Source organism: Phyllopteryx taeniolatus, chromosome 21, assembly GCF_024500385.1.
Source record: "Phyllopteryx taeniolatus isolate TA_2022b chromosome 21, UOR_Ptae_1.2, whole genome shotgun sequence".
Classification (NCBI taxonomy): Eukaryota; Metazoa; Chordata; class Actinopteri; order Syngnathiformes; family Syngnathidae; genus Phyllopteryx; species Phyllopteryx taeniolatus.
The window spans coordinates 9,311,566-9,335,721 of record NC_084522.1 but is presented as its reverse complement, the minus strand read 5'-3'; the positions used below and the strand labels follow the sequence as shown (position 1 = coordinate 9,335,721).

The 24,156-nt window shown below is 41.2% G+C and overlaps 2 protein-coding genes across 10 annotated transcripts; one reads left to right on the top strand and one right to left on the bottom strand.

Annotated features, from left to right (window-relative positions):
• The first annotated feature begins 456 nt into the window (after nt 1–456).
• LOC133471154 (cyclic AMP-responsive element-binding protein 5-like) lies at nt 457–18,809 on the top strand. Of its 9 annotated transcripts, none has more exons than XM_061760426.1 (10): nt 457–547; nt 4,744–4,810; nt 6,193–6,286; nt 7,240–7,349; nt 8,571–8,803; nt 11,488–11,614; nt 15,790–16,125; nt 16,203–16,445; nt 16,524–16,632; nt 18,121–18,809. In XM_061760426.1, exons 2-10 carry the CDS (start codon nt 4,757–4,759, stop codon nt 18,252–18,254), a joined length of 1,440 nt encoding a protein of 479 aa, XP_061616410.1. In that variant the 5' UTR covers nt 457–547; nt 4,744–4,756; the 3' UTR covers nt 18,255–18,809. The 9 variants fall into 9 exon arrangements, with proteins under 9 accessions (XP_061616410.1, XP_061616408.1, XP_061616407.1 ...); XM_061760424.1 differs by having other exon boundaries at nt 492–882; XM_061760423.1 differs by having other exon boundaries at nt 492–882; nt 4,599–4,810.
• Nucleotides 18,810–19,062: 253 nt separating this feature from the next.
• tril (TLR4 interactor with leucine-rich repeats) lies at nt 19,063–23,165 on the bottom strand. The gene has a single exon (XM_061760421.1). It carries the CDS (start codon nt 22,696–22,698, stop codon nt 20,368–20,370), a length of 2,331 nt encoding a protein of 776 aa, XP_061616405.1. The 5' UTR covers nt 22,699–23,165; the 3' UTR covers nt 19,063–20,367.
• Nucleotides 23,166–24,156: the final 991 nt, after the last annotated feature.

Here is a 24,156-nt window from a genome sequence, read left to right as displayed (position 1 = left end):
TTTATTTCTTTTTTTTTTTTTACGCATAAGAGCTATTTCTTTTCTTTTTTAAACAAAATATGTCTGTAAAAAAATCTACATCATAATTTGTTTTAATATATATTTTATAAATCAACTCTTTGATATTATATCACAGCTTTTCATTGATCCACTGATATGTGTTTGCGGTTGAATCACTGTTACCATAGTTATAGGAACCGTAGCTTGATTTTGACACCTAACCTCGACGACCGCGGGACGTCCCTTCGCGATTCCCCCAGACAGGGACCCACCCGGCGGTTCGTTTCCGTGCGGCAGCCGGTTGGAGCTCCGGTAGCGAAGTAGTCTTGTCTGCTTGCTCCCCTTCACTCCCCGTCGTCAACCGACCGGCCGGTGTGGAGCTAAGCCCCGCCCACCCCACTCCGGACGGGACCGCAATGATTTAGAAGTTCAGGAATCCCACGTGACGTCACATGGGATGATGTAATGCATCTGTAAATAGACTGTATTGTAATCTCGCGCCAGTCCAACGTGGTTCCTCGCGCCGCTTGTCGCTCTTCACTTGAAGGTAGGCTAGCGGCTGTCTGCTCCCCATTCATAAAACTTACGAGCTGTCCTATCAACTTGTTGACTTGCTTTATGCTTGGTTTAAAAAAAAAAAGAAAAAATTGGGAAATTTTGCTGTCCCGGAGGAGCGTCTTTTCGCCGGTCGGTGGTCTATTCGGGGGGGTTTGACAGCACAGCGCCGTACCGGACTTGGTTTTGTTTTAAGGAACTTTATTTGGGAAATACAAATACTGTACACTGGATCAGAACCCGGAGAGGATTTGATGCTCAAAAGGACCGAGCAGCTTGTTTTGAATGAACTCCAAATCCGATGTTGACATCCGGCAACAACAGGAAGTTAGTTCGCATTATTATTATTATTATTATTATTATTATTATTATTATTATTATTATTTGTGATACATATTTATTGTTATATTATATATTTGTTTATTTATTATATATTTTATATATTTACTATATTAAATGTTAAGACTTTCTGTTTCTTGTTCCTATTAGGCCAACTATCTTTTAAAAAGAGTAATATTACTTTTTTTTTATTATTATACTGTATGTACCATATTATATGAAAATTTATAGGTTTCTCATTTCTCCTTCTTATTTCTATGACTACTACTTTTTTTTACGATAAATCTTACACCTCAAGTAATTAGTTATGCATTTTCTTCATTATTAATATATATATATATATATATATATATATATATATATGTACACTGTAATGGTATACTTATTTAATTTAATTATTTCTGCTTATTTCTATCACTACAACTTTTATATTAATATGATATATAAAAACCCTCATTATGATGATGATAATGATTTGGCATATGGAATTATATATGGCATTTTTTCTATATTTAATGTTATTCCCATTGCTACTAATTTTTAATAATATGAATATAATATATAATACATACAATAACAGTTCAATTATTATCCCTCCATCCAACCATCCATCCATTTTCCAAACTGCTTCTCCTCACTAGGGTCACGGGCGTGCTGGAGCCTATCCCAGCTATCTTCGGATGAGAGGCGGGGTTCAGCCCGAACTGGTCGCCGGCCAATCGCAGGACACATACTAACAAACAACCATTCGCACTCACATTCACACCTACAGGCAATTTAGAGTCTTTAATCAACCTAGCATGCATGTTTTTGTGATGTGGGAGGAAAGCGGAGTACCCAGAGAAAACCCACCCAGGCACGGGGAGAACATGTGCCAGTTCAATTATGATGATGATGATGATGATGATTATGGCGCCACGGTGGACGACTGATTAGAGCATTTGCCTCACAGTTCTGAGGACCAGGGTCCAATCCCCGGCTCCGCCTGTGTGGAGTTTGCATGTTCTCCCCGTGCCTGCGTGGGTTTTCTCCGGGCACTCTGGTTTCCTCCCACATCCCAAAAACATGCATGGTAGGTTAATTGAAGACTCTAAATTGCCCGTAGGTGTGAATGTGTGTTCAAATGGTTGTTTGTTTATATGTGCCCTGCGATTGGCTGGCAACCGGTTCAGGGTGTACCCCGCCTCCTGCCCGATGACAGCTGGGATAGGCTCCAGCACGCCCGCGACCCTTGTGAGGATAAGCGGCTCAGAAAATGGATGCATGGATGGATGGATGATGATGAATATTATTACATGTTATTTATATAGTATAAGTACCATTATATTCACAATTTTGTTTTTAAATATTTCTGCTTATTCCTATCACTACACATTTTATAATATTAATAATATAATACATAAAATGAATTTACATTAAAAATATTATGACATGACTTATGTGGCATTATAATAATTATTATTATTATCGTCATTATTATTGTTGTTGTTATTATTATTCTTAATAATAACATATAAGAAATATTATATATAATAAATTATATATTTTTTAAATCAGCTTATTCCTATGACTAAAACGTTTATAATAATAATAATAATAATAATAATAATAATATGCTGGACGACTGGCTAGCACATGCGCCTCACAGTTCTGAGGACCCGGATTCAAATCTGGCCTTTTGTAATGTTATAGTACATAAAAAAAATGGTTATTATTTTGAATATTATTTAAACAGATAAGGAAAGCAGTCAAATTTCTGTTATCATCCCAAAGGATAATCTGGTGTAAAACATCATCAACATGCTGTCTGGTATTTTGTGGGATTTATGTATTTAAAAGGTGGCGTCACCCTGCATTGATGTAATCAGTGTGACAGAAGGTTTTGCTTGAAATGTGCTGACTCTGCTCATTTCCCAAGCACTGCTGAATGAAGCCAAAGAGGCATCAACTGTACTTGCTTGGGTCTATCTATCTATCTATCTATCTATCTATCTATCTATCTATCTATCTATCTATCTATCTATCTATCTATCTATCTATCTATCTATCTATCTATCTATCTATCTATCTATCTATCTATCTATCTATCTATCTATCTATCTATCTATCTATCAATGTTTCTGTCCGTCCTTCCTTTCTTTCTTTTTTCCATTTTGACACACGCATACACTTGCTCACACACACACAAACACACACACATGCGCGCACACGCACACACCTATGAAGTCACCTCTACTTTCCAGGGGTTGGAAAATTGGGGCTGAAGCAGGTTCAAACCTGTCAGGAGTCGGCCGGTACAGCCCTCCCCTTTGCTGCCACCTCCTGCCCTCATTCCTTCCGCCTTCCATTCATTGTAGCCTCCTCCTCTTCTCTGTCTCTCTCTTTACCCCACTGCCCTTTCCAGTCCACTGCCTCAATCACCTTTATGTCACTCTACACCATGTAACCCCCCCTTGTTTCTATGTCTTATTGAGGCATGTGCCTCTGCCCTGTCTATTAACTAGCCTGAAAGTCAAGAGCGCGTCGCCTTTGTGATCTCAATGTGTCCACCAATCAAATCCTGATCTGGCTTGTGTGTATCTATAGCAGGATGGGTAAGCAACATCCCGCATCACTGCTGTCACCATGTACTGTATCACTGTAGTAGTACTGCAACTGTACCTAAAAGTTATGTGCTGATTTTTTTTTGGCAAGGATTAGGGTTGCAAAATTGGAAACTTTCCATGGGAATTAATGGGAATGAATGGAAATTAATTTGGAGGTTCTTTCAGGGAAATTAAATATACAGTGGTGCCTTAAGATATGAGTTAATTCGTTCCGTAAACACAGTCTGAAGTCAAAACACTTGTACAATCATCTTTCACCATTGAAATTAACTGAAATGCAATTTATACGTTCCAGCCTCCCCCCAAAAAACAGTAAAATTCGTTTTTGAACCTGCTTTTTCATTAGGAAAATTGCACTTAGCAGCAGTGTACTGTATAGAAACACAGTAATAACATTTGCTCTCCACATAACCTACAAACACAGAAAATGCAAGCGCAAAACATGGCTGTACCTAATGTAATGTCCTTCCTTGTTCTTCTTCTGTGGGGTTGATTGGCATTTGGCAAACCATCTTAACGGTGGCACTGAAAACATCATAGGTTTGTTCCATACTGAACTAAACCAAACGGGACCATTGTTGGCACAGAGCATGGCCTACTGTGGAAAATGCCAGGCTAGCAGCATTGACACCTCAAAAGTCATAATCACATCACCGGCTTAATAGTGGAAGAACTGGAGGGGTCAAGCCTGCGTTAGCGTGACCCAAGCGCTCTATTTGTGTTGATATTTATATCCTACGATGACTTGATTTTGATGCAAGGCATGTCAAGCATGTGTCCTTTTTATCCCATTACATTATCATGCACTGATGCTTGGCTGATAAAATCTATTCCCTAATGCAACATGATAAAAGTGCATGCTAGTACAGTCGTCTCTTGTAATAGATGCTTGTTTTCTTTAAAACAACAGATTAGGCTGCGAGCTGATTCAAAAAGATAACTCCACATACAATGCAATGTATGTTTGTTGCTACTTCTACATGCACCAAAGGGATCATTTTTCTTCAAGATAATGTTGCGGCATCTACCTCATAACACCTCACTTCTCACAGTATATACATGATAATAGGAAGTGTAACACGCTATCTGCGGTTGCAGGATTTGTCTCTTGGAAATATAGAGCAGAAAATGCCTCCTGCATGACATCACCACACAGTAACTGCAAGATGAGTAAGATAGTCCCTCGCATACAGTGTGATTATCTTGCTGCTAAACATGCTGCCCTCATTCTCTCTTTGTGTAGGCCTGCATATGACATGAATGACAAACAGGACAGGCCTTATGTGTGCGAGGCCCCTGGCTGCTCTCAGGTCAGTTTCCTATTTCTTGTTTTTTAAAAAAACAACTTGCATTATACTCTTCATTTGATACACCCAAACTTCATTAGAATGCATATCTCATGTAGATAAATGCCCAGTATACATGTAATATGAGTGTCCTCGTCAAAAGTCTTGCTGCAGCATTTTGTACTAACTGCAGGCCTTCAAAACTAGACATGGGAAGACCCGAAAGCAGCACATTACAATAGTCGAGGTGAGATGTAACAAATGCATTAACTATGATCTCTGCGTCATTAGTGGTCGCGGATAGAATAGGCCATATCTTCCATCGATATTACAGAGATGAAAAAAATGCAGTTCTGGTAATATTCTTAATGTGCATTTGAAAGGAAAGAGTTGAGTCAAATATAAGGGCAAGATTTTTTTGCTGAGTTACTTTGAGTAATGGTACTTTTATCAAAAACTTAGTGGTGTCCTTAAACAAATGCCTGTGCCAATAATCAAACAGGTTAATTTTTTTTCAAGGTTAAGAAGCAAAAAGTTACAGGAGAGCTATTGTTTAATCTCAACGAGACAACCCTCCAGATTACAGCACCCGCATGGGTTATTTATTTTAAAGACATGTATAGTTGGTTATCATGAGAATAAGAGTGAAAGCTAACATTATATTTGGGTATGATAACCCCAAGTGACAGCATATACTGTAAATAATGAAAAATAGGGATTCAAGGACCGATCCCTGCGGGACTCCGCAAGTGATATTATGATACTCAGAGGTCACATTGCTATGGATTACAGTGTGTGTCCTTTCTGAGAGATAAAATCTAAACCAGGAAAGCGCTAATCTTTTAATACCGATACGCGTTCTACACCATATTCAGAATTATTGATAAGTGAATACATTTCTGACAGTCTCAATCAAAAGTGAGAATTACTTATCTTTTTTTACTATGTACGGCAGAAGATTTGTATTGGATCTCTTTAAATTGTGCAGGTGAACCGAATTCATTCATTAATTTTCCATACCGCTTATCCTCACTAGGGTCCTGGGCTCACTGGAGCCTATCCCAGCTGACTCTAGTACACCCTGAACTGGTCGCCAGCCAATTGCAGGGCACATGTTTTTGGGATGTGGGAGGAAACCAGAGTACCCGGAGAAAACCCACACAGGCACGGGGAGAACATGCAAACTCCACACAGGCGAGGCCGGATTTGAACCCGGGTCCTTCGAACTGTGAGGCAAATGCTCTAATCAGCGACTGTGCCGGCCCCAATGCATTGTTATTATTATTATTATTATCATTATAAAAACTGATGGCTCAATGTATTGCTCATTTTGAGCAGCCTATTTGACACGCCATCCAGGCATAAAGCATCTGTACACATCTGTTGCTATAATTTTCATTCTGCAGCGCTTCCAGTTTGAGGAGCATCTAATCATCCACAGACACAAACATGAGATGACCCTCAGGTTCTCCTCCACCAAGCCGGATACGACTTTTACCGGTGAGAGAGCGCACACACAAAAACATCCCCGCCTCACAAATCCAGTTTGTCTTCATTGGTTTGGCCCAGGGACTGCTTTAGCCAGTATAACACCACATAATACAGTATAAAACCACATAAGATCAGTAGAGGCTTTTTAAAATGTATTTTATTTTTTTGCCGCGTGCACACTATCCTCCATCTGATCACAGCAAATGATGTCACCATCTATAAAGAGCACTTTAAATTAAAAACATTGGTCGATTCAGGCATCAGTTCCACTGAGATGATAAATCAGAAAAGACAGCAGAACATGTCATCATTTTCATCCCATTGGTTAGACTAATAGTAATGTGACATGGCCGTAACCATAGAAACAGCGGTCTGCCCGGACACATACTGTACATCAACATGATTTAAAAGTTCTCCAGACTCCCCAGTGTGTCTGTGTGTTCATATTCATTTCAAATATCATGCATGAAATCTTCCCTCAAAACAAAGGAGCCAGTTGACCCTTGACCCCTGCATGTATAGACAGCTCAGAGAGACAGACGGATGCTATCGTAAGAGAGAATGAGAAGCTTCTGTTACACAGAGGTCCCTCGAGATTGTCACATTAGAGCCATAACGGAAGACCTGGTATTTATCTGCCTTTGCCTATTAGACAGAACCCGCCAGCATTGAATCATATAATTAGATGCATAACGATGTTGGTCGTGACAATTGCTTTCGCCACAACTAGGAACTACCTAGTGAAGATAAGTGCCATGGAAAATGGATGGATGGGCTTGGTGCAGCATATACAGTACAGTGACATGGAAAAAGTGGTCAAATCCCATCCGTCCATATAGAGCGACGGTTAAAGGGACTTGAGATGCGTTTTTTAATTTTGTAAATTAGCACCACAAGAGCACGAACCATCTTTGTTTGACGTCTCTTTTGGTCTTGGTCTCTCTTATATGTGACCCCTCCAGACCAGACCCCGACCCCAACTCGGTTTTTGCAGAACTGTGAAGAAGTAGGTCTATTCAAGGAGATAGAGGAGGAGTTTCTGCAGGCGCAAGAAGAGGAGGAGAGCAAACAGGTATGGTTTTGCTACACTCTTACTGAGGTTGAATGTGTTCATAGCATGTGAGGCCTGCTCGTGTTATGAATGATAGCTGAGACTGAGGGAGAAAAAAGTCAGTCAAACCCAATGGATGATTATCGTTACCTGAACTGGGTGTAGAAGAAATTGTATTAGCATTATATAACAAATTGTAAATGAGTTGAAACATTGTAAATGTGTACGTAGGATATTTTATTCTAATAATAAAATAATTCATTGTCATTTAAAAAAATACTATTCATAAATAATTAGAATTGATTAACTAATTATTTAATAAAAATAAAAAACATTTTAACCAGAAATGTTTATTTTATTTTATTGAGAATAATCAAATGGGTAATTATTCAACTATGTAATTGAACACAAAATAAAAAAAGAATTAATACATTTAAATTAACCAATTTCAGAAAAAAACAGCAAAATTACAGTTTCCCTCACTGGAAAAACATTAGATTTTTTTCTTTTATAAATAAAATAAAATAAATCTGATATATAGAATACTCACCCAAACCGTGAGTATGCGGGGGTCCTCTGGAATCAACTCATCATATTATTACATATACACAATTGGCTCTGTGTTTTATTGTTATATATTTTTAACAACAAAACGAATTTGAAATCACCAGTCATGGAAAATAGTGACAATCAAATACTTACTTTAAGTATAGAACTTTGGTTCAATTTCACTGACTGACTTATTAACTTAAAGATTTGATGAAGAAAATCCTTGTAAGAGCTGTTAAAATTGAAGAAAATGTCCTAATTTGGCACAGATTTCCTGACAAAATGAAAGGAACAAATCAATTTCGCAAGAAACATACAGTAGGGGCACATTAAATGATGCGGCGGGCCCCCAGGTCTAAAGTTTGACTCCTGTGATTGAGACAAAAGTAGTCCCTTGCCGTCATTTTCTGGCATTAAACCCTTCTGGGGGGGGGTGGGGGGTGGGGGAGATGTCAATTACGTGTGGATTTTCACTATTCATGGCAATCCCCCACGAAATGCAGGCACGACACTCGATAATGAGACTACTCAGTGGGCCAGGCTAACGAACAGAGCAGCCCGTATATGGCTCCTGAGCCATACTTTGCCGACCCCTGCTGTGTGGCATTAGCATGGTTAAAATGACTATGAAGACTGTCTACCCACTACAGAAAATGCATCCAGCTGTTTTGTCGCTCCCTGCTCTTCCCGCAGACAGTTTCCCATAATGGGCCCTGTTGTATGAATCAGCACCAGCTCAAAGCCCAGCTCCAGCACCCGCATCACCAGCCACCTCTGCACCATCCCCACGCCCATTCCCTGCAGCACCCTCAGTCCCACGGTCCCATGATTGGCCCGAGTTGCAGCCTGGCTACCCAGCAAGCCGTATCCTCCTCCCTGTCTGGATCAGCCAACAGCCAGGCCCCATCCATGCTCACACACTCAGGGTAAGCATAATTGGTAACACACCCAATCAGTTAATAACCATCCTCATCGTTTCTCTTAAAAGTGAGAACAAAAATAGTACAAGGCGAGAGAAGAGCTACTCATGACTTACTCCCCTGCACATTTGTAATGCTCATGGAGGTCCGGACAGTGCGTAAGCATCTTTCATTGTTCCCACGGATTATTATTACACAGGTCAACAGACGGATTGGATTAGATAATCCTGTAATAGTCCGAGGACTGGAAAATCTGTAGCATTACAACAACAAAAGTACACTGTCAAGGCATAACATTAGTTTAATGAGCTCCAATACATGATAACAGTAGTCTTGCTTGATCGACATCGGTATGGTGTAGTCAGTGTAATATTTTGGTTACCTTAGCAACATCGCTGGGGGAAAACATTAATATCATATCGTCACTGTCGGCCAGAAACCCCAATTTTATATTTTTTCACAAATCCGTATCATTGGTCTGCTCCCGTCGTCTGTTATTTTTGCACATTATTAACCACTTCAAATAAAGTCATTGAAACAAACTTATTAACGCCATTGAACACTTGGAATTGTCTGAGAAGTGTCATAGAACGCTGCCTCTTCCCTCCCTCTGCGGGAGCCGTGTGGCATTATGCCGCCTAAAGATTGAAAGTCTGGATGATTTTTAGACATTAATGAATAATGAGATACATTTGAGTAAGCCTGTTTTGTTAAAAATGGATCGCTGTAATGCTTCGGCTCAGAGGGAAGCGGTCAGCCACGGAGGTAAAATTGCACACAGCGATTTTTAGCATATTAAATTAGCAGTTGAACATGGTTTTAGGGTGATGTGTTGATGTTGGTGCGCAATGGTATATGATAGCAACATAAGGTATAATTCCAACTTGAACAATCCAGTGTTTAGTAACGCAAGCAAGATGGCGAATTTTTGATTGAAAAGTTGTAATTTTGGAGATGCAAGGATTCCGCCCGACAGCGACGATATGTGAAGAAGATAGAGCAAGTATTTTTCCTGACCTATACCAATCTTTTAAATGACAGCAAGCAAAACAAAAGCCTCCTTTGACAACATGTTTTGGGTTTTATGAGAGAATAACGGGTCTGTCGAGGAAATGATAGTTCATTGGGAACCATCTGATATGATTTTCTGTACAGTAGGTCAGTGAGCAGCTGCATCCAGACGGCGTGTCCACGAAAGTGTTGCTAAATCAACCATGCATCAAGTGTCTGAATGTTTCCCCTGATGTTTGCCTTCAGTTTCCATAGCAACCAGGCCCCCTGGCCCTCTGCCTAAAGGCCCGGTATAACTCTTGTGCTTACATCAAGAAATGCTGCTTTTGGACCGTCTGCACTTTGCTGTAAAGCTAAACGGTCCACATGCCTCAGATTCAGTCATGACATCATTGGCGATGACCTCAGTACGGCCGTGGAGGCCCACGCTGTCACACTGGCTGGCGGCCAGGGTGTTTTGGTCAGCACATGGAACCATTCCCCGCTGTGATTCCTCAGCTTCTCCTTTTCCTCCTTAGCTGTCTTTTCCCTCATATACAGTAGGCTCACTCTCAAATGTTGTCAGCTTTTATCATAAATAATAGTACATTATACAACTTTTGCTCACAGAATGATTTTGCTTTGTTAGAACTGGACATTCTGAATTACTGTACAGTTAACCCCCCACAGGGATACGATCCAGATCCACCTGAGTGGGTGAAAATAATATAGAGAGACACACTCTCTCTCTCTCTCTCTCGCTCTCTCTCATCGCACATGCTTTTAACAGATTTTAACTTGTTAAAACAAACTTAAAGTATTCTTTACCTTGCACATTTCTCCAATTAAGAGGCAAAGCGTGCTTCCTTCAAGCTTTTTATTATTCACTTCCAGTTGAAGTGCACTGTAAAATTCACACATAAAGCAAAAGACAATTAAACATTATATATTTAGCCACCAAAATGTTCAACCAAACTTTAGCATTTTGTCTAATGAACGTTTGCTAGCTTAATGCTAACATATAATGTGAAACACCATAGAGGGGCAAACGGAAATTAGCGTAGATGATACGGTTTGATTATGGCTTTAATTATAAACCTACAAAAAACTGCTGCTTTAACTCATCCAAAGCAGCAACACTTAAAAACAGAGCATACAACAGTAATCACAGGCGTAGAGTATATTCTCTTTGCTCTGCGGGCACAATGACCGTACCTGGAGCTTAGAGGTTATATGGAGGACCTGCTCTGCCTTTTCTTGCTTCTTAATTATGATACACCTCTTGCTATAGCGGCTGCAATATTTACAAAGATTTTTAATGTCATATCAGTCAAACTGAGATGAAAATAAAATTTCTTCAAAGTGGATGTTGCATATAATTGACATAAATTCATTGTTACCTTTGTACCTAAGTACATTTCAATTTGTACTCTTTTTTTTTTTACCTTTACATAAATGAAGGAGTTTAATCAGAATTTTTGAATCTTTTACACAAGCATCTCTGTACTGTCTCTCTGTAAGTATACTGTACATGTCATCTATTTATCCGTCCCTATTTTATCTCAGCTCCATCTGCCATTAAAACCTGGATATAAATGTCAATTTGCACCTCTGTCTCTAAGCCGCATTAGTGAAACATTATCCCTGGCATGAACCGCCCCCCTCATTCCCCCTCTCTCCCTCTCTCTGGTTGACAACAGGCCTGTCCCCGGACCCCCCTCTTCCCTCCTCCACATACGCAACAGACACTGTCAACCGCTGCCAGCCTCGCTGCCTGGCACCCTGCCCGACCCCGCCATGCAAGGGGCATCTGCTCAGCACATGTCCGTAAGTACAGCTCTGTCGCCGACCTATACGCTGTGGCTTTGTGCGCATCCGAATGATTTATCAGATGCAGGTACATTGGTTAAAGCGGTCGAGATGCCCTTGTTAGAAATATTCATGGCTGACAGAAAGAAAACCCACTTCTTTCTTGAGGATGAATTAATCAAAAGTGTCAAACAGATGGATGTGACCTTACGGGGAGCTTTTTATCCTCGGGGGGGGGGGGAACTTAGATTTTTGCGTCATTTATTTATTCTTCAGATGGAGAAGCAGATGTCTTGTATAATGGGTATACCAGGACCCATAAACAACCCGCCCTGTTCTTTGCCTCAGGTACTGAACAGTCAGCTATAAAGGAAATATTTTATTCCTGTGTATGCAGATCACTCCCTCTTCCTCTGCTAAGAACATCAGGCCCTATAAAAGTCTATCACTGTAGGAGCAAAATAAGCGTGCAATCCAAATCATTACATTCTTTTTCAGTTCCCTTATAGCTATGTTGCAACCTGTCTGGCTCACATAAAAAGAGAACCCCATTGATTTTGAATTATACCCCATTCAAGTTCAAGTTGGTAATGAAAGTTGAAGATTAAAGCAGACATTATTGTAATAAACGATTACAGGAATCATAAAGTCTGTTAATTTTGCAAATATGTTTAATTTGCAGTTATTCCCTGCAACATGGCACCTGTGGTTTTGGTGCATTCTGTCTACCTTAAGTCTCAAATGAACCATATGTTCTGTTTGACTAATGAGGGTTGCAATGAAAAAGTAAAACAACAGCCACGGTTTACTTTGGTAAGTGCCAATAACAACACTTGACAATATTACCATGCTTATTCTTGAAGCTTCTTTTAAGTTCACAAGAATTGTCTTCCTTTTTGCTCATTTTAAAGGATATAGTTGTCTCAACAACTTTCCAAATATATCCTTTGTTATGAACTGTGGGTATTAAAAGTCTACACTTCCCTGTTCAAATAGCGTGTGTGTGATATAAAAAAAGAAGACTAAGATAAATCATTTCAAAACATTTTACACTTTTAATGTGACCTCAACACCTGTATTTTTTTTTTATATACCGGTATATATCTTTTCGAGGGGGTAAGTAACAATAAATAACTGAAATAATTTGGTTGCACAAGTGAGCACACCCTCTTATAACTGGTATTTGTTGGCTCTGTTCACAATTAAAACACAGTACATGTCCTGGCCGTGTTTTTGCTTGTTTTAATTTCTCTAATATATGTGTGTGTGTGTGTGTGTGTGTGTGTGTATGGTTTTTATAGTCCACAAGAAGTTATTTAATGGAACAAGTCATTTTGATCATCTATATTCTATTTTCATAATCATATTAATTGCTGTCCACCCTGTCATTATGGGGTAACTGCCCCTGTGAGAAACTCTCTGATGTTTTCAGTTACATTCTGACAAGTATTTTGTCTTTCTTCAATGGAGGCCAAAACAGTGGATAGCTTCAGAATAAATATTTACACTTATCTTTCTTAATTTTCATCATATCGTGTGTAGTTGGATGTTGTCAAGCTTAAAATGTCCCCTCTGTCATTCATTCATTCATTCATCTTCCGTTCCGCTTATCCTCACTAGGGTCGCGGGCGTGCTGGAGCCTATCCCGGCGGCGTACACCCTGAACTGGTCGCCAGCCAATCGCAGGGCACATAGAAACAAACAACCATTCGCACTCACATTCAATTGATTTAAAAAAAAAAAAAAAAAAAAACTTTCAGAAATTCAAAATACAGTATACATATTAAACAATACAGCTTGCTAAGTGAATCGTGTTGCTAAGTGAAGGGTCACCATGTGTTTCATTAAATGCAAACATTAGCCAAAAATGTCCACCCTGTGAGCAAGCTCACATATTTTGCTGTTTGCATGTACATGGTCTGCTTGCAGTTAATTGAATTTTTTTTAACGTTGGGTGCTTGAACCATATGCATTTCTAACAGAATGCCATCTACTTAATACAATGAATATGAAGTTCATTGGAAAATCAATACATTTGGGGGTGAAATAGGGAAGTCTCAAAGGCACCTTATAGTCATATTGACTCAACAACTGTATTCATAACTAACTCGACAACATTTTCCACACTTTTTCTCATCGATTTTGCTCAATACTGTTCTCATTCAGCATAGGAGATAAATTACATTTCCAAGCTCAGGGAACAAGTATCCAAATGGCTCGATTGCACAGTAAAAGTTAAAGTGCTTTGTGTACACTTATGTGTCTTCATTCACTGATGCCCTCAGTCAGAAATATTAACAGCGTGTGTCATCCAGGCCAAGGAGATCCATGATGTAATCATGGCCCCCACTGTCGGCGTGTTTCTATGTAGTAAACAGAGCCGAAATACTCGTGCCCCGTCCTGTTCCCTCGGTGCGTGTGTGCGTGCGTGTGTGCGTGCGTGTGTGTGTGTGTGTGTGTCTGGTAAAGCTGGCACAGACAGCTGAGTGAGCTCATCCTTGGCAGCCATTAAATGTGCTCCCTTTTTTTTTTTCCCTGTCTCTGGATGGCTGAAGTGGAAGAGGAGGGGAAAAAGTCAGCTTGCCTCTCTTAAAGAAATATTGTGTAACTTGGAGCAGATAGTGATATTGCCATGGAGGGGGGTGATGTCATGTTGCAAATATGATCTCTCCCCCTTCCCTCCCGCTCTCTCTCTCTCTGTTTCTCCCGAGCACTCATTCTCTCCTTTGTCAAGTGCAGGAGAAAGGTGAAATGAGGTTTAAATGAACCCGACCAGTCTATTTGGTCAAATATGCAAGAGCGAAAATATGAATCAAGCATTTATTAAAAAATTCAATCGCTGAATGAGGCGAGCTCTGTTTGATTTGAGGCGGCTGGTAGGGTCGGAGCTTATCTGCTGTTTCTGATTCAGTTGGGGGAGCCGTAGGGGGGAGGGCAGAACGCACTCTCACACCTACCATGACAAAAGTGGAAAGCAGTTGGATCACAAGAATTCACATACAATTGTTTTTCAAATCAGTTGAACTAAAAAGGGGGATTATTTGATTTTCAATGACGCAACAACCTTATTGTCTTTCATGATGTCATAGAATGGCAAGAGTAGCTGAGGGAAAATTGCTACACATTTCTTCCTCGACCGTACTTACCACTTGTTTCCAACCAGATTTTCATAGCTATTAAATACAGTTGGATGTTCAATTTAGAGAAGTTCAAATTAAGTTTCCCTGTAAAGATTGTAGTGCATTTTAGGTTCATACTGAAATTTCCCCTGAAACACAAATATCACTAACTTTTTGTAAGCAGTGTATGTGGTCAAACATTTATTTATATTCAGTGTTTGCACCTTTCATCTGACTTCCCTCCTTACTAATCCCTAATCTATTTCTGGTGTGTATCGAGCAATATTTACCATATTGAACGTATAATAAGCATCATTATAAACCTTCTATATTACAGTGGTGCCTTGGGAGAAATGAGAGTTCTATCCGTTGTGTGACCATGCTCATTCGTAAACGCTCAAATCATCTTTCCCCATTGAAATGAATGAAAATGCCATTAATCAGTTCTAGCCTCCCCCTCAAAAAAGTGTGTAACGTGTTTGTTAATAAGAAAAATAGCACTCTTTAATGTTGCACTTTTAATTTAAAAAAAATACAGCAATGGCATAATGAAATAAATTGTAACGAATTGAACCATTTTTGGCAATTTTTTGCTTCAGTTCAATGGACATTGTGCTGCTCCTTCTGTTTTGTGCGCCTTGGCCACCTGGGGACAGTATATTACAGACTTACGGATATACTGTACATGGAGCGGTCACAGCTCCTCAGTAAGCTGCAGTGATATTAGTCTTTCTTCGCAGAGGATAAATAATATATGCCTGTGAGTATGGTTGTATTATCTGTCTACATGTGTTGCTGCACAGTTTACTCCAACTTGGAGTAGCAATAAACAGCTTGAAGCCTTAAATTGTTCACTAGGTGCCAAACTGTTACTTGTTGTCAAGTGAGTTGAGTTGCGTTCACTGCCAACACACAGTATTTGTATCGCAATTTTTTTCTTGCGAGCCAGAGCAAAAAAATGACCAAACGATGGCTCGTATCTAGAAAAACTCTTAAGTGGTGTCACTCGTATCTCAGGGCACGACTCTATATGACTGAAGTATTTTATATGACAAGTTTTATGCTTCCGTTTAGAGGTCCAAGCAGATGATGGGCCATCACTATCAACGCCAGCACCCAGTAATGGCCCCTTTAAACAATCCGACGGGTTCATTGATGGAGATCATGTCACAGCGCCACCAAGCTCCTCTACTGCAACACTCCCTTCACCACCATCATCATTCTCATCATCCTCAGCTTGCTGCTCCACCACTCAGCTACCAACACCGATGCCATCCCACTCATCCACAGCACCTCGGGAGCCCCAACAGCCACCCTCACCCGTCAAGGAACACGCCAGCGCACCAATCCCCCCCCGCCCACCTCCCCCAAGAGTCACCTCCTGCACCCCCATTGTCTGTACCTGCACAGGTAAAATGTCTCTCCATCACCAGCCAGCTTCTTGAAGTCATCTTTCAGCATTTAAATATGACTTTTTGCGTTCACAGGTATCACCGGTTCCACAGCAAATGCACCCGTGCCACTCGCCACACTCCCAGCATGCACTGCAGGCAGGCGGAAGCTGCGGCCGTCGAAGGAGGACGGCCGAGCAGGACCCCGACGAACGCCGGCAAAAGTTCCTGGAACGCAACCGAGCAGCTGCCACCCGCTGCAGACAGAAGAGGAAATTGTGGGTGTCGTCGCTGGAGAAGAAAGCTGAGGAGCTGACACACACCAACCTTCAGCTTCAGGTGGGACGGATACACTGTTTTCTAACAAGAACACACTCTGTGAACACATTTTCAATTCAAAGATGCGTTTGTACCCAGAATGAGGTGACGTCATTGAGGTCGGAGGTTGGTCAGCTGAAGCAGATTCTGCTCACCCACAAGGACTGTCCCGTCACAGCCCGACAAAGAGAAGCACAGGGGTACAATAGTGAGTAATACCCACGCTACCCTTCACCCCTCTCGCCAGCTCAGACTTGGCCTTATCTCACAATAAACCCTTCCACCACGACATCACACGTACTTCCGGGTGACAAAAGCTCAAGCATTATCTGAATAAACAAACCCTTCTGTAATTTGACCAAGGCAGAGTGATTGAGAAAACAGGTTAAATGGCTTGAATGATGATTTCAGCTTTCTTCTGTATCGTAGTAGTTTTAATGTGTGAAGTGTCCGTCGAAAAGAAGATGTTACATGAGGTACATTGCTTCGAATTACATAATTTACATTTCAACAGGCAAGTTAATTGAAAAAATTGATTTGGTAGAATTTCAGACATCGTTAACCTGATCATTGAGGGACTGGCTAAATTGAAGGCAGTCTTGCGATCTTCTCTGTGCAACAAATTATGTTCAGGTATTTGAAGGAAATTGAGAAAAAAAACAACTTTTGGGGACTATCTGGCGGTGCAACCCCAAACACAACATGTTTTTTCATCGTTTTCAGTTCAGGTCAGCAGTAGTCATTTCTGCCACCCGGAAATACCCTGATGCCTATTGTTTACAAACATATGAAAAGGTCAAAATCGACACCCTCTGTGGGTAAATGTTTTTACAAACAAATACAGTGGATATAAAAACGTCGACACACCCCTGTTCAAATGCCAGTTTTTCTGATGTAAAAAAAAAACAATTAATAGAAATCATTCAATTTATCATCTAAAAAGATATTAATTTCAGATGTTCTAGTAGGATTTTACTGAGATTTCCTGTAGCCCGAAGATTTTGTGCTAAAACTGACTGTTATTTCGAACTGTCCATAATTCCTCATGGGAACGTAATGAAGTCTCCCAAACATAAGGGGGGAAATGTATTATGCGCTGCTGAAACCAACGTTGGACTCTTTTGCCATAATTCCAAAACGTGTGTTTGGCGCAAACATACTGTAATACGGCTCATCACCAAAAGCACACAATACCTCCGATGAGGCACAGTGGTAGCAGCATCATGTTTTGAGGCTGTTTTTCTTCAACTGGAACTGGGACCTTCAACAAAGTGGAGGGAATTTCAAACAGTTCAGGATAGCTGTCAGTGGTAGCGCAAAACCTTTAGGCTTCTCCTAGAAACTGAGAAGAAAAAAAAGTCAGTAGAAGCCTACTAGAACATCTAAACTTGATTTGGGATTGATCAGAGGCACTTTAAAGCCACATCCCAGTTATAAGATGGTGTGCAGACATGTGCAACCACATTATTTCACTATGGCTTCACATGAAACCGGTGCATGGCACAAAAAAAGGTTGGGGACCTGCTGATGTACAGTACTGATATTTGTAAAAAATAAAATATATTTCCATTAATCTGTAATTTAAAGGATTTTGTTGAATTGTTGGGCATGCACCACACAGGAGTACGGACAAGAGTACGCAGCACAACCAGCGAAGGATCAAGTGACTTTGATTGACAGCTGTCTCTGTGTCCAGCTGCAGGGGTGAGCCCGGGAGGAAGTCCCACCCCTGTAGATTCTGGGTGTCATCGGCAGGCCATCCAACACAACAGCATCAGCACGTCCTCGGTGAGAGGCAACGCACACCACGACCCAATGCCTGGACGCTAGAGATCGGACGGGACATTTTTTTTTTTTATTTTTATTTTTTTAGTGTCTTTAGCTCTGTCCATTTCAAATGGTGCATAAAATATCCGACGATAAAAGCTTTTTAAATGGTTGCAGCATCGAGTTTGTTGGCCGCTAACTAGGGATGCTCATTTCATTTGGCCTTGCTCCTGTATCTTGCACTAATTTTGAAATATAAATACTATAAGCTCCTATTTTTAACTGAGCATATGCAAATGTGCACCTTTTGCCTTCTCCTCAAAGCAGGGGCAGCTTTAAAAAAAGAAGATGACTATATATTTTTATACAATTAATAATAAGAACACCTTTTTGAGATATGTCATTGCATCATAATTTCAATTCAATACGTTCTTTTTTGAAAAGCCATTTAATGATGCAATATTTCCTTCCAGGCACTTTTTAAATAACTTTCTCTAAAGCGGCAACTCTTCATTGAATTCCTGTTAGCATAATTTAATTTGCACTTGAGTTTCTCTTTTTGTACTGTAAAGATGTTGACTGTACATCTATAATATTAATAAAAAAAATCTTATTCTGCGTTTCCCCCCTCATTGTTGTTAAGCATTTTTATGTTTGATTCACTAGTTATGAGTGGTCAAGAGTGCCCTCTACTGTCTGCTTTGTTACAGTTGCCCAAGTGGCTTTAGAGATTGTATTGCAAGAATTCTCATACCGTGATCCAATCTCTTTAAAAGTGACATAATCGTTGATATGCACTCTCAATTCAATCATCCCATCCTAATTAACATGTCAGAAAAATAATGTAAACACAAATCATTCTGCATTGTGCTTCATCATCAAGTCAGGTTTTTATTTCAGCTCGGAAATAAAACTGCAACCATAAACCGCAGATGGCAAAAATGATATTATGAGCCCTTACAAAAGTATAAAACATTGTAGAAAATGTGGAACTGTACAAGTAGACATTAGGATGTCTGTAAAGGTCAAAACTAGCACCACAGTTGAAATCAGCGATCCATCATTCATGCACTCACACTTGCGTTCAAAACATTTCAAAACAAAAGCACATGTGAAAGCACTTGCAGGTGGGAGGAAATGAAAGGAACAAGGCGAGAAGAGGATGTGTATGTTGGAGGACTTTGTCTTCCTCTGAGCTTTGAAGGGACCCTGATGACTAAGCGGTACAATTGTTCCTTCATTGTTCATAGAAAAAAAAAAAGGGTTCTTAATAAGTCTAAAGATGAATTTGTCATGCCCTTTCAGCTTGTTTGTGGCCATTTTTGTCCACCAACAGACATTGTTCATAATTTTTCAGATTGTTTTACTTTTTTTTTGGCTGCATTAAGTTTCTATCAGTTCTTGTCATTGGCATCATTTTTTTTTATTGTTGCATGCTTCAAATTCCAGTTTTTTTGTTGTTGTTTTTTTTTTACAATTCCAAGGTTGTAAACGTGAAATTTTCATATGTTCTGAGTTCCACCTTTTTTGTCTGTATTGTCTGTTTTGCGAATAGTACAGTCTTGCTACAGAGCTTCTCCTTGTTAAACGAATATGTAATTCTTCTCGATGGTCAGCAAATGGTATCAAAATTGTGTCATTCATTTGCACCATTGTTGGGCAGTAAGCTATTTAACGCCTCTTTCGGAAAATTTGAATATTAAATGAAATTGCTCCCTTGTCCAAAATTGTATACATTGTGTAATTTGGTCGAAAACATTCTTTAAAAAAAAAAATTCTGTGTTGAGTCTAAAATGAAACCCATTTCAACCATACTGTATGATTCATTCATCAAGGAATGAAAAAATGTCCCTTTCATATAGGTTTCAATTGGACAAACGTGGCCAAGAGCCAAACAGTACAATTTGATGTGAACAGCATACTATTGATATATTTAAAGAGCGGAAGTTACACAACCCCCCTGAAAGTTTCATTATATTTGCATTAACACAGCTAAAATGGTGAAAAAAAAAAATAATGGAAGCGAGGTACGTAAATGGCTATCCTTAAAGCCAGTCAATTCACATGGAAAGTTTCCAATTTAGAATATTTCCAAAATTTCACATCTTAACTTCCTATGGAAATTTACCAGGAACTTAACTAAAATTTATCGGAAATTGTCCACCTCTTTGTATCCCTAGTCAGAGAATCTGGGCAGGTCAGTGTCTCTGCGAGAGGAACCGGTATCCTGAAAGCGATCACAAGGGAACTCGATGAGGTCTCCCAGTTCTGGTGGGACCAGTCGGGCCGGGCGACTGCTGTGGTAGCCGGTAAAGTCAGTGGACGCAGATGTGTTCGCCACGTTGGCCCGAAAAGGTCGCCTGGTGGAGTAAATGTGTCGCACATGAACCGCCGACTTCCTCCTCTGCAACCTCTTGTTGAGACTCCGTCCCAGCCAGACCGATCCCAAGACGAGAAGCAGCGCGGCGTTCCCGGCCAGCGTCAGCACCGTCACCAGCTGGAGGTTGGAGGTCGGGATCGAGTCCTCGGAAAGAGTGACCAGACCTGAGCAGTGGTCACGGGGCGCCACTTGACACACAGAACCGGAAACCACGCCTTCCACGCACACCATGTAGGTGACGTCGGGGCGGAGGTCCCGCAAGATCACGGACCGGGCTGAGCCGGGGGTGTACACGTAACGCGGGAACCGGTCGACTGTCCCAAACCGGTCGAACAAAATCCGGTAGTTGACCTCGTCCGGGACTGGACTGAGTTCTGGTGTGGCCCAATAGACCGTGACGGTACTGCTCGTGACCTGGTCCGCTGACACATTTGTGATGAAATAGCGGTTGAACACACACGGATCGGTGATGGGAGGTGGAACCCCATCGTGGTCTGTCCTTAGAAGATCGAATCTTTCTCCTGATGGGATGGGAGTAGCGGGGACGAGCTCCTGGGTCGCAGCGTCACTTGGTGAGGGAATGTCCTTCTCTGATTGTGTTCTGGAAAGTTTCTCCCCAACTTTGGCACGTTTTCTAAGTGCGTCTGTTGGTGACTTGGACCTGAGGGAGTCCTTTTTGAATGAATGAACCATTTGTGGCACCTCTGTCCCCCCTTGATCTCGTTGTATCTCCACCTGTCCCTTCCCTACTTTTCTCTCCACCGTCTCATCCTGCTTTTGTTGTTGTATTGGCTCCTCTCTTCCTCTTTCTTCCTGCCAAACTTCACCCATCTCAACCCACGTCTTCCCCTCCCGGCTCTCCTCGAGTGCAGCGTGGCTCCCGCACAAATTGCTCCAGTTCCCAAAGGACTGTAACTGGGAACTGTTCACATGTTCCAAGGAGCTCCCTCTCAGGGTTGCTGGGTGATGACACCGTACAAACACATCCAACAGTTTGCCCTGAGTACGTGCTGCAGACATCCATCGTTGCAGCTCCTCCAGGCGACAATCACAGGTCCAGTTGTTGCCATGGAGATCCACATCATGGAGAAAGTTATTTAGCTTGAAAGTGTCACCAGACAGGCTAGTTAGGACGTTACTCTTCAGATTCAGAACCCTGAGATGTTTAAGGTGAATAAATGCGAAAGAGTCAACATTAGCGATCCGGTTGCGACTAAAGTCCAAATGCTCCACGAGCTCCAGAGGGTCCAAAAGCCCGGCTGGGATCTCAACCAGCTCATTCCCGTCTATCAGGAACTGCTTAAGGCTTGACAAACCAAGCAGAGCCCCACTGTGTAGATGAGCAATCTTGTTATTGCTGAGAGATAATTTGGACAGTTTTTTTAGATTATGGAAAACTTTATTGCCGACATGTTGGATTTCATTTTCAGACAGCAGTAAAGTTGTCAAAGATGTGAGATGGGAAAAGGTGAGGGCACCACGCAGGGCTGACTGCTTATTGTCGGCCAAATTGAGAAAGCGCAGGTTGGCGAGATTAGAAAAGGCCTTTCTGTGAAGGTGATGCAGTTGATTGGACTCCAGATGAAGATAACGCAGATTGTCCAAGTTTTTAAATGCTGACTCCTGCAAGCTTTTTATAGCGTTGCTATCCAACCGTAGCTTAACAAGATGGTCCAAACTGACAAAAAGCCCTGGTGTTACAGCAATGATGTGATTGTTATTTCCATAAAGGACTGTCAGTTTCTTCAGTGGTTGCAAAGTCCCATCTTGAATGTCAGATAAGTGATTATGTCCCAAGTAGAGCTCTTGCAAATTGGATAGATTCTCAAATGCTTTAGCATGAATGTTCTGGATTTGATTGAATTGTAAATCCAACCTTACCAAGCCGGTGTACCTTCCGAGGTCGATTGCAGAGACGTTTCCAATGAAGTTGCCCCCAAGACTAAAGACGAGCACCTCCTTCTCGCCGCTGCTTTGAGAGGGCACAGTGCGCAAACCCCGGTTGGAGCACATGAGACGCTGCGGTTGCGGGCAGTCACAGCGGTCGGGACAAACTCCGGAGGAGGCGAAACCGCCAAGGGAGAGCAGAAGCACGCAAATCCTCGCCGGGAAATAGCCGGTATCCATGCCCACTGCGCTGGTGGCACTGGTGCGGCATTCGCGTCCTCTTTATCGGGCGCAATCGCACCAATGCACCATGTTCCACTTGTTGCTCTGACGTGACAAGAAACCTACAACACGAGTCCGGGGAAAGGCTCCATCACCGTGCAGCGTGTCGCGCAAATTGTTGCTCACATGCCCAGTAAGCCTCCATCCCCTCGAGTGGTCATCTGCTGCGAATTACACACGCACACGCACATACACAGAAACATTGGTGCAATTCAGTCCCTCCTCTGCAACCACGACAAGGGAGCTCGTGAAGTTTGCAGGGTGGAGCGTGCACGTGAGAGGGGAGAGACTTTGACTGAGTTGCCTGCGCGTGCACGCGTGTGCAGCCAACCACGGCACTGAGCTCTGGATGAATCGACATAGCAGACATAACACTCCCACGCTCTGCAAGGTGTGGACCGTGAACTAAGCAGGCTATTAATTGCATACAGTATCATTAAATGCATATTTTCGTTGAGTGTATACATTTTTATTTTTTGGGGGGGGGGGGGGAGAAAGTATTCATATCGGCTAACTTTTGAATAAGGCTGAAAATCGTTTTCCCCGAAACGCACACACTTCATATATCATTTCTAGAACTTTTATTATTGGAAGAGATACTGCAACTAGTTGATTTTAGAATGCTCTCAATATTGCTAGAAGTTGGTGCATTCATTAGAACATGGGCCATGTCTGTACAATATGATTCACTTTGGAAATGGATTTATTTATTTTTTCTTTTGCCATAATCCATCCACTTTATATACCGCGTGTCCTCATGTGGTTAGGGTTGGAGAAATTAAGCCAAGAACCTTTAGACTGTGAGACAGAAGTGCTCATCGGTATTTCCCGTGCTGCGATTAAAAAATAATTATTATTATTTTTAAACCCTTGCCACTTTTCTGCCATTTAAAGCAAAAAAAAAAAAATACCCATTCAACAAATAGAAATGTACATTTCCTCAAAAGTTTGAAGTTTAGGTTCCGGGAAGGACGCAAATTTCAACTTTGGCTCTTGAGCTGAAAAAAAGTCACAGAAACCCTGCTTTAGGGTTTGACTTTTACATCTTGAGATCATCTGTACTTTTTAATCCCGTTAACCATTACAGTTTGAAAATTAGCCTTATGCGGTCGTGCAGGCATGACTTTGAGGGAGCGAAATAGACTCCTACTGTAGCCCTAATTTCTGACATTGTACCTTCTTCTCATGAGTGCCCCTTACGATAAGGTGACCTTAGAGTGCACACATGGTTCACATTTGCAGGCAAAGGAATTCAGGTCGCAGACACTGGAGGGAGATGTGCCAAATCTGATCTGTCAGGTTGAAAGAAAGGGATTAAGTCCAGCGTGTGTGGGTATTGAGCCCACTGAGATTTCAAATGTTTGCCAAGACATCTGTATATTTATGACACATGAGGTAGAGTGCTTTTAGCCACTG

Bases quoted from the DNA above. Each gene is read 5' to 3' on its own strand.
- tril (XM_061760421.1), bottom strand. From the start codon at position 22,698: ATGGATACCGGCTATTTCCCGGCGAGGATTTGCGTGCTTCTGCTCTCC.
- LOC133471154 (XM_061760423.1), top strand. From the start codon at position 4,640: ATGACATCACCACACAGTAACTGCAAGATGAGTAAGATAGTCCCTCGC. The intron at 16,126-16,202 runs GTAAAATGTCTC...TTGCGTTCACAG, and splicing joins CATTGTCTGTACCTGCACAG to GTATCACCGGTTCCACAGCA. The intron at 16,446-16,523 runs GTGGGACGGATA...GTTTGTACCCAG, and splicing joins ACACCAACCTTCAGCTTCAG to AATGAGGTGACGTCATTGAG.